The sequence below is a fragment of the Chroicocephalus ridibundus genome, chromosome Z (genome assembly GCF_963924245.1).
Source record: "Chroicocephalus ridibundus chromosome Z, bChrRid1.1, whole genome shotgun sequence".
NCBI lineage: Eukaryota > Metazoa > Chordata > Aves > Charadriiformes > Laridae > Chroicocephalus > Chroicocephalus ridibundus.
In genome coordinates, this window is record NC_086316.1 from 56,176,726 (window position 1) to 56,186,813 (window position 10,088).

General features: G+C 41.1%; 1 protein-coding gene across 1 annotated transcript; it reads right to left on the reverse strand.

The window, feature by feature from the left end:
• Positions 1 to 1,206: 1,206 nt before the first annotated feature.
• On the reverse strand, positions 1,207 to 9,926 carry CDC37L1 (cell division cycle 37 like 1, HSP90 cochaperone). Its single transcript, XM_063319490.1, has 7 exons — positions 9,789 to 9,926; positions 8,066 to 8,347; positions 6,660 to 6,750; positions 4,435 to 4,550; positions 4,011 to 4,133; positions 2,973 to 3,128; positions 1,207 to 2,017 (listed from the first exon to the last, which is right to left on the reverse strand). Exons 1-7 carry the CDS (start codon positions 9,891 to 9,893, stop codon positions 1,916 to 1,918), a joined length of 975 nt encoding a protein of 324 aa, XP_063175560.1. The 5' UTR covers positions 9,894 to 9,926; the 3' UTR covers positions 1,207 to 1,915.
• Positions 9,927 to 10,088: the final 162 nt, after the last annotated feature.

Consider the following 10,088-nt stretch of genomic DNA (forward strand, 5'->3'; position numbering starts at 1 on the left):
TACTTCTACTTGTGCATTTTGATTTCACTAAAAAGCAGCTATGCTTGTCTTTTTGACAGCCTACATTAAGTTTCGGTTAGCCGGTGGGAGATGGTGTAGGGAATCGCCTTATGATTTGACACTGAACTCCCACACCATCCAATCTTAGCCCCCTAGAAACTTTAAAGATAACCTTCAGTATATCACACGTTGCTAGATCAGCGCGGCTCTACTGCTAATGGTAGCAATTGCAAGTCACTGTGATACACTGCCCTTACTACCCTTGTACATAACATTCACTTAAACAACCTGAAGTTATTAGCTTCCCTTAGTTTCCCGTAATAATTAACTAATTATTAAGGAGGAGGCAGTGTTTACTTATCCTCTCTGGAGTATCTGTCAAACTTAAAAAAAATATAAAAAATTACTTTACTACTGAAGCTGATTATCTCTTAATTCACGTCAGAGACAGAGCTGCTCCTTTATCCTCAGTCTGTCTGCAAAAGGACTGCTAGAGAACACAAGACACATGAAAAGCTGGTTCTGTCGGTGGATCTGGTGTTCCTACTTTTGCTGCTGCAGCTGTACCAATACCCACGCTGGAATATGCTGCAGACTTAGAATTTTTCCTACCTCTGCTACAGCCAAAATGAAAATTACTGGATCTCAGCACAGCTTTTGCCTGAATTAGCAACTGCAGGTAGAGTATGTTCATCAAACTATTGAAATCTAGATACCTTCCAGACCTCATGTACAATCAGAACAAGACAGTAAAGGACCGAGAGTGTGTACCGATACTGATATTTGAGATATGGGTGGTCTTCACTGGAGTCTTCCAACTGCAGTATACATTTTTATATATAGAACCGCTGTAATAGCAGTAAGTTAGAAAAGCACAGTAGAATTTTGGATTGCAGAGGTTTTGTGGAAGGCCTTGTCTAGAAATAGTATTTGTATTTCCAGCTCCTTAAACAGCAAACTTCTAATGACTTTTTGCTTTCATTGTTTGAGTTGGCAATGCCAAAAACCCACTTTACTTTAGTAGCATATGAAGTACCTTTCAAACCCTGCAAGACACCTTACCCTATATGAACTGTGACAAAGCTTGTTATTTAAACTGAAGTCTTAGCTTAACCCTTGTACCTCAAGTTCCCTCCATCCAGTACTTCTCCCCGTAAAGAGACCTGGTTTAAAAAAAACAGCCCAAAGTTAGCCTTATGAACAAGAAAAGAGTCAGACTCTCAGAAATCACACAACCCAGCACTCAGATGTAGACAAGCATTGCTTACGTTTTAGGATAAAACCAAGTTATGTTTAATGAAAGCACAATGTAACATTTAAATCCCCTTAGCAGAGGTAGACAGCCAGTGTTTTAATCTAACCCATTCAGATCTGAAATACTGATACCAGATAATGATTTATTGCTATTAGTGATAACCAAATTTGAGAGCTTATAATGTCAGCACGGTAGCATGAATACAGTTGTGATCTCCAATATTCATAGATTAAAACATGTCCACGTCTGTAGTAAAACAATAGCAGATTCTACCAAGAATCTACCACTTCTTGTAAACATTGTACTTGTGCAGATTTTTTTTTTCATACTTTAATTTCTAAAGTCATGAAAGGCAAGGTTAGTAGCAGAAAACACATCCAGTTTCACATTCGGCAATATGAGAACCCTGCTCTTCACAGACAACCAAAAACCTAGCAGCACATTTTCAAACAATATTAGAAGTTTTTCTGAATTACCCACCCTTCAAAATCCCTTCCCAGCTAAAACCAAAAAACAACAACAACAAAAAAATCTGACAGCAAAAATAAAGTGCAGTACCCAGAAAAATAAGTGTCAAGAAAATAGCCATGTTGGTTTCTTTAAAAAGAAAAAAAAAACAAAGAAAAAAAAAAAGAATACTTGGCCTCCGTCTTAAGAGTACTATACTGTGTCCATCATTTTGGATTCTTCTTCATCTCTTTGTATCACAGAGTTTAAACTGCAGTCTTCTGTGTTTATGGAACCTTGTAGATCACCTGTGTTCTGCAACAGATGAAAAACTGACAGCTTAATTCTCCATAACTGTATAGAGGGGGAGAGGGGGAGAGGGGGAGAGGGGGAGAGGGGGAGAGGGGGAGAGGGGGAGAGGGGGAGAGGGGGAGAGGGGGAGAGGGGGAGAGGGGGAGAGGGGGAGAGGGGGAGAGGGGGAGAGGGGGAGAGGGGGAGAGGGGGAGAGGGGGAGAGGGGGAGAGGGGGAGAGCTTTTAGCTTAAGTTGGACTCTGCCTGTTGTCCATCTTAAGATAAGACAAATTTGCAATAATAAGGAAATAAGCTCTGAAAAATTCATCAACCAATATTTTCACACCGTGGTAAGAATTCTCTAAATTTGCTGGCATAGCTTGTATTTGGTCTCAATATTTCTAGCACTTGACTGCACATTTACTTAAAATTCAGCTGTTGGATCATACTTGAGAGGTACTTTAATCAAATTATTTCAAATAAGTAGTTTCAATTGCGAGTCCTTCCCTATTACCTAATAGGTAATTGCTTCTTCATTCTAGAATGTGGCCATCACTAGTACTGTAATAAAAGACTTAAGTACCCTCAGTTTCCTTTTATAACAACAGGAGACTTCCCTTAGGCTTGACTTACCTGAATGATCCCACGAACAGTCATTTTACACTGAAAGCTCACTTCACTGTTTGTGGTAAAGACTGCAAATACAATTCTAGCATCTGATCAGTTTCATGATGCAGTGTTTATTTTAAACATGAAAATGTAAAGGCAGTGAACTAACATCTGCTTTTGACCTTACGCTGTTGCTTTCTGAATTCCAGTACGTAAAAAGAAGGCTCATATATGCCTTGCATACTGATAATATCCTGAGCACTAGCAGTTCTAGGAATAATCCTGTTTATATTTCAGAAAGGTACAACTTCTAAAGGCAGGACCTATTCCTACTTTAGTTAAATTAATTTCTAGAAATAACAAACCTACCGGTGAAAAAGATGTCAGCTCTCCTACAAGACCAGGATTGACACTGAGATCATGTAGTAACATAGTTTGAAAGCCATGTGATTGTGACCAGATTCTCACTCTCGTCTTGAATGCCTCGAGTTCATTTTTAAAAGCCTCAAAATAGCCTTCTCCTGTCTGCAAAGAGAAAAATTAAATATTTGCACTTCAGACAGATTTACTTCTGAATTGGAAGCATACAGAGTGCTGAAAAAACCCGACACAGTAAGGCATGTTTTATCCTTTGGGGATAACAACTGTGAACAACTCAAGAATAGTGTTAGTCAATTTAAAATTAAATTTAAGGTAGATTTCTTTTTAAGACAATCTGTAGTATTTATATGTAGAATCAAAGTAATTGATTTATCTAAGGACATGTAAAAGTAAATCTAGTGTTAGCCGTTCCCTTATTTCAAATCAGAAGCTAGTACTCTTAGAACAACAGGTGCTTGTTGTAGCAGCACCCTGGACAAAAGTAAAGCACAAGCTGACTCGCACTTAAACTGAACTCCTTTAGGAAATAGAGAGCCATCAGAGTCTTGATTAACAGAATAGTCTACGGCAAACCACAGTTTCAGTCTTCCGCATTTCTCCTGCATAGCTCTGGATTGCCCTGTTTCAGTAATGAGAAACGGACACTGCTGGGCCCCGCTGTGATCTGCGGATGAAATGGCAAGTTGTGGCAGTGCATAGGTACGCTGTGAAAACACGGGTGTAATTAGCCAAAAATCAGTCCTTAGACTGGTCTATGTCTGCTGTTGTTATTTAGTTATTACTTGTCTATAACACCCCCTGTTGTCCCTCTGGGATCAGCAAAATCCACTAAACTTTCACTTTCAGAATTGGAATTACACCAAAATATTCTGTCTAGAAAAGAATTGCTAACAAAACACTTTCCCATAAGCCTAAGTCAGTCAATAAAATATTTAGCCTCTTATGGTTAGGAAGAAGCCTCCTCTAAAACACTGGTCCCTGGTACAGCATCAAGGTTTTCTCCCATCATTACCCTAGTTGACTTACTTTGGCTTTTTGGAAAAAGAGGCGAAAACACCCTCTTGGATCCACGTTGCAGCTTCTGGCAATTTCTATAATAAACTGCATTGCAACTGCTTGGTGTGCTACTTGCTCCATGAGAGCTCTTTTCTGGGAAAAAAAAAAAGAAAAGAAAAAAGTTAAAGTTATGATTTAAAGATATTTCCTGGGATTATATTTCTAAAATTCAGCATAATTTCCTGTTGTTCTACTTCCTAAACAGATAAGAACTGATGCTCACAGAAGCAAGGGGACTGATAATTAGCTATAACTAGACAGATATGTGAGAATGCACTATAAAGTAGAGAGAGGGTGGGAAGAACAGTTAAACAGCTAATCAAGTTGGTCAGCTTTTCTATAGTGTAAGTGGGAAAATGTATGCTTTCAAACAATTTAAACATCTTTGTCATACCTGTTCAGCTTCTAGATGATAACACCACAACATGAGATACCTAGATGTTTCTTCACATACAAGATACGGGTGATCAGACAAAAATCTTTGACTGTCATCCCATCTGCTCAGCATACCTAATAAGAGAAACATAGTTAAGATATTCTAAATGAATAAATGATTTAATGCAGCAAAGAAGTTACTTGCATTAATACCCCTGTATATATAACACCTTTGCAATTCACTAACCTCAGAATGGCAGCATGCAGCTAAATTTGGAGGGTTTATTTATACATCTAACCAACGCTGAAAGCACTGCCAGGAGACTTTGAAATACTAAAAGTAGATTTTAACAGTCAAAATTTCCTATATTTTAATGCATCTCTAGAATCGTTGATGTTATTTTGCATTGGCTATCATACACACTAACATAGCAGTGTAGGTATCTACTAGTTACATCATCAAATAGTGTAAAAAGCTCATGGATAGAGATTTACATTCTGTGATTCTGACAAACACAAATCCTCTAAATGTTTGCAAATAAGAATGCAAAGAAGAGAACGTGTAATCTGTCAAAAATGAAAGTGCTTCTAACACATGATTTGCTAGGTTTTTAGGAAATTTGAATTTAATTACAGGAACAGCTTGATCTCAAAAAGCAAAGCCACATCAGTATTGGGAACTTAACCAGAAGATTGAATTTTGATAGCATGAAGCTACCTTCCTGTGAAGAGCTGAGTTTAAAAATCATAACTCAATACTCAGACCACTTCTTAAAATTGTCCTTCATGTATCACTGACAGTCAAGTCATTACTGGCAACAGGTACCAGATGTACAGCTTTAACTGTCTATCAGTGTATAATTATAACTGGGCTAAAGATAATTCAGTAGTAATGACCTAAGCTAATCTTAATTCTAACAAACGCACGCCTAAAGAGAAAGCAATGGCTAGTATTTCTTTTTGTGGTTTTCAAGAGAGCTATCATGAATAGGTTCTTTATTGCTTGGAAGCCAGAGCAGGATCCAGAAACGGGACTCATGCAGTATGGCTAGCGAAGTCCACACTACCCCTTGGCAGCAGCCAGCACGCAACAGGAGACTTGAAAGAGCATTAATGTACTGTCCCTTTTTACAATGGATTTACATATTTTGAATTAAAGTAACAACATGAAGAAGGTAACAAAAAAATTGATGAATTTCTTTAATAATCACAGATGCACGGAATAATAAGGTTGTTTCTGTAACGGCTTAATCTGAATTTAGACAACAAAGTAATTTTGCTCAACTCTTAGCTAGGAAGCCTGCAAATAAGATGATTTTTTTCTGCTGAAATGCACAGCAGGGGAGACGTCTTCTGATTCCACTATCCTTACACTTAGCAGTTAAGGTATTTGAGAGAACCTGTGTTTATCACTGCTGTTTGCATACTCTGACAGTATTGTGCCTCAGCTTGGTACTTGCAAGGTTTGCTAAGGCTAACAGGGCTAAAAACCCTTTAAAACTGTTTAAGATCCTTAGAAGCCAAATAGCTTAGTAACAACGAGTTTGTACAAAGAATTAATTTTGCCAACTCAGTCCTGTTCTTGATTGTTCTGGAATTCCAAATATGGCTGTACTATATCGTATTCTGACATCAGCCTGTAACTAAGAATGGAAAGCACTTCAGAGAACCATCAAAATTTCAGACTACATTACAAGATCAGCTTTCTGCTTAATTGGGTTCAACAATTATGACAGAACTGAAGTGACACCTAGTGGATAATAATGTTAAGAAGCGCACAATTCTATCCACACGTATGCTCAGCAGGCATTTATAGACATTTCCCTTCAATCAGTCATTACCCTTGTAGCTTAATAGCCACCAGAAAAACAGTTTTTTAAAGGAGACAATTATGGACAATCCTATGCACTTTTATACACATGACTTGCACTTCCATGAATGTCCCTGCCCTTTCCCACTGAGCAGCAGAAAAAGTTTTAGAGCTTTAGTCTTCAGGGCTTAAGCTCATTCAAGTATTAATTTTATTTTTTAAATTGAAGCTCTTATTGCTCACAGGCACTAACAGTCTTCTACAATTTACACCTTACTTCACTTTGAAATTATTAACTGTCCTGATAAAATAAAGATGAGCAGTCTGTTAGGCGGGTCTTAAATTTGTTAGCATTCACTCTGTACAGCAAGGAGCAAACCTACGCAAATTCTGTCAAAGTTTGAACCGCAAAGTGTTGGAAAAAACACACTCACCAAAGTGTCTAATCTTTTGTTCATGTTTTTGCATACGTGGTTCAGACACATCTTCATCTTCTACTTCTTTTCTCTTTTGATTAATAAAACTCTGAGGAACAGAAAAATTTTACTATCATAGAAACTTGAGACATACCTTTTTGTGATATATAGGGTCATGCCATATACTTGAGAAGGTTTTCCTTAAAAAAGCACATTTCCTAATAATAGAGTTTAAGTGTCTCATTATAGTATACTGACCAAAGAACTCTGAAAAATTTCTATCCTCAGGTAGAAACTTACTGATCTGTCAACAATGAAAATCATGTACATTGCAGCCTGGATGCAGCTAAATTAGGAGATGTGCTAGCTGTTCAAATTAAATTGTGAAATCAAACCTGAGATTCTACTATAAAAAAGTTTGTGCTAAATAATCTGTATTACTGTAGTCACTATTAGAGGCAAACTAACAGTTTCACATTTTAAGAATTTGGCACAGTAGAAAAGCACACTCTTCATGTGAGGAAACTATTGTTCAGCGCATTTGGCAATACTTGTGCTACTTAGAATCATAGCGTGGTTTAGGTTGGAAGGGACTTCTGAAAATCATGTAGTTCCACCCTGCCCCTGCCATGGGTAGGGACATTTTCCACTAGATCAGTTTGCTCAAAGCCCCATCCAGGCTGACCTCCATTGCTTCCATGGGTGGGGCATCCACAGCTTTTCTGGGCAACCTGTTCCCATGCTTCACTACCCTCATAGTAAAAAAGTTCACTGTAAAAAATTCTTCCTTATATCCAATATAAATTTACCCTCTTTCAGTTTAAAACCATTGCCCCTTGTCCTATCACTACTGGCCATTATAAAAAAAATCTCTTTCCATCTTTCTCATAAGCCCCCTTTAACTAGTGAAAGGCCACAATAAGGTCAGTAAGGGCTCCCCAGCACCTTCTTTTCTCCAGGCTGAACAACCCCAACTCTCTCAGCCTTTCTTCACAGAAGAGGTGCTCCAGCCATCTGATCATTTTTGTGGCCCTCCTCTGGACCTAGTCTAACAGAGCTGGTCACAGTACTCCAGGTGGGGTCTCAACAGAGCAGAATCACCTCCCTCGACCTGCTGCCACGTTTCTTTTTATGCAGACCATGGCTTTCTGGGCTGCAAGTGCACATCGCTGGCTCATATCTAATACCTAGATGAACCATGCAAGGGGTCATGATCTGCCCTTCTGGAAGAGAAATGTCATCCAGTTTTGTTGTATGAGTGCAGCTTGCTCCCTTTCATGAGGCAAAATAAGAAACAAACAAAAAAACATTTAACACAGACTGTGGTTTTGTACTGTACTGGACACAGAAGACAAGACTAGTAACAACTGGAATGAAGAAGAGAGGCTAAAAACTGTTTTCATGCACACTGATATGGGTCATACCTTATTAAATACCTCCTTACTAACAAGGTCTGTGTTCCATAGATTGTGTCTTTCCCTCTGATTTAGAGCTTCTTCTTTTCTTCTCCACTCTTCCTCTCTCCATCTCAACTCTGCGGCTTCAGTCTTTGCTTTAGCAGATTCCTGATTGCAGGATTCTGAATTATGCAGTGCTAAGCTACCAAGTTTTTGTTGGGCTTCCGCTAGGTTCCATGTGCATTCTACAGAGTGCTTCACGAACTCTCTTTCTTTTTGGCAGGCTAATTCAATCCCCTGGCTGTACGTCTGTGAAGAAAATCAAGACATGCTATTTATGGAGGGGAAATTTACAGTTTACAGTTTATATAGGAGCAGACAGGCATAAATCCCAAAGATAATGCACCTGAAAGGCAGATATGCAGTACTATATTTGCAGGAGTGATGAAGCTTGGTATTGTACAGCTAGATGTTTTTATAAAAACAGATTTTTTAATTCAAGCTGTCTTAACTTTGTTAAGACATTTGCAAAATGTCTTAACGTTTTGCAAGTGTCCTGCATTTGCAAAATCACGGATCACGTACCACTATCAGTAATTGCCTCCAGACTGTAAAAATACTTTTGACACAGCTGAAACCCCTCTGGCTATCTTTGGGCTGGAACGCTATCTACAGCTGATTGTGAGAATACCCTGAATATATACTTCTGAGAAGAAAGGATCAGTTTTGTGATGTCAGATAACAACAGTAAAGGAAGGGCTGCTGCCTGCATTCCAATACGGATTAGTACCCAACAGATGGCCAACATCTTCCCTTGAACTGACAGTGAAAGCGGAATTTAAGTTATGAAGTGGCTGAGGCCCAGCACAAGCATATGCTCCTTTTGGTCAAATCTATTGAGGAGGTCACCACTCACAGGTGGGAGAGAAAACTGACCTCTTAAGCAGCAGTGCTTACATTACTTCTGGGTGTGAGCTGGGAATTCACACTCAGTAACTTCAGAAATTATCCTCTAAAGCACATGCCATGCCTTCCCACCAACAGCAGAGAAAAAAAATATCCATACACATTAGCTCCTCAGCCTTCTAGTGCTGTACTTAAAAGTCGTGATGCTGATAACCTCTGGCAGAGGGACATGAAAGATGGCACAAGTTCTGAAAGCTTATTTGAAGGAAACTTTAATGCAGGTACATCAAAGTTCTTGTGCCAACTTTGTTTGGAAATTGCAGCGGTTTTTTATTTTATTTTTTTTTTCAATAACAAGGTGATAAATTTCACTGTTTGGAAAACTAACATAAGGGCAGCTTCTTGCAAGGACACACAGAATTCCTGACAAGGTATTTATAACACGCCGACCTGCCCTAGCCGACAGAGAAACGCACCGCCTACGCATCTGCTTTTTAGACACGGGGATACCGAGATAACTTCAGCCCAGCTCCTTCCACATCACTTGCCAAACGTGGAACTGTTACTCACGGGCGGCGGCAGACGCCAGACAACCCCCCCCAACACTCCCCACCCCCGGTGGCGGCGGCAGCGCACCGGCCCCTGCAGGGCGGCGAAGCGGCCGCCAGCGGGGAGCGGCCCCCTCCGCCCCGACAACAGGCCGGGCTGCTCGGTCCCCCCCCTACCCCCGTGGCAGCGGCTGGCTCCGGGGACGGGGGGGAGCTGCGCTACCGGGGGTCGTGAAGCCGCGGGAGGTACCGGGGTGGGTGAAAGGGTTGGGTGGGGGGGGGGGGCATGGATGTACCTGTACTTCCTGCAGGCGCCGACTGGAGGCGGGAGCCCGCCCCCGCTCCTCGTCCTCCTCCGACGGAGGGTCGCCGTCCCGGGAGCGCGGGAGCCACAGCGCCATCCCGACCGAACGCCGTCCCCCGCCGCCCGCCGCGCTCACACACCTCACCGGAAGTGAGGCAGAGCGCAACACTTCCGGCAGCCGAGGCGGGTCGGGGCCTGCGCCGTTCGGGCCGCGCCGCGAAGGGCCCGGCCGCCGGGCCCGCCCCCCTGCTCCGCCGCCGCCGCCGCGGGAGGGCGAACGAAACGCCGCAGC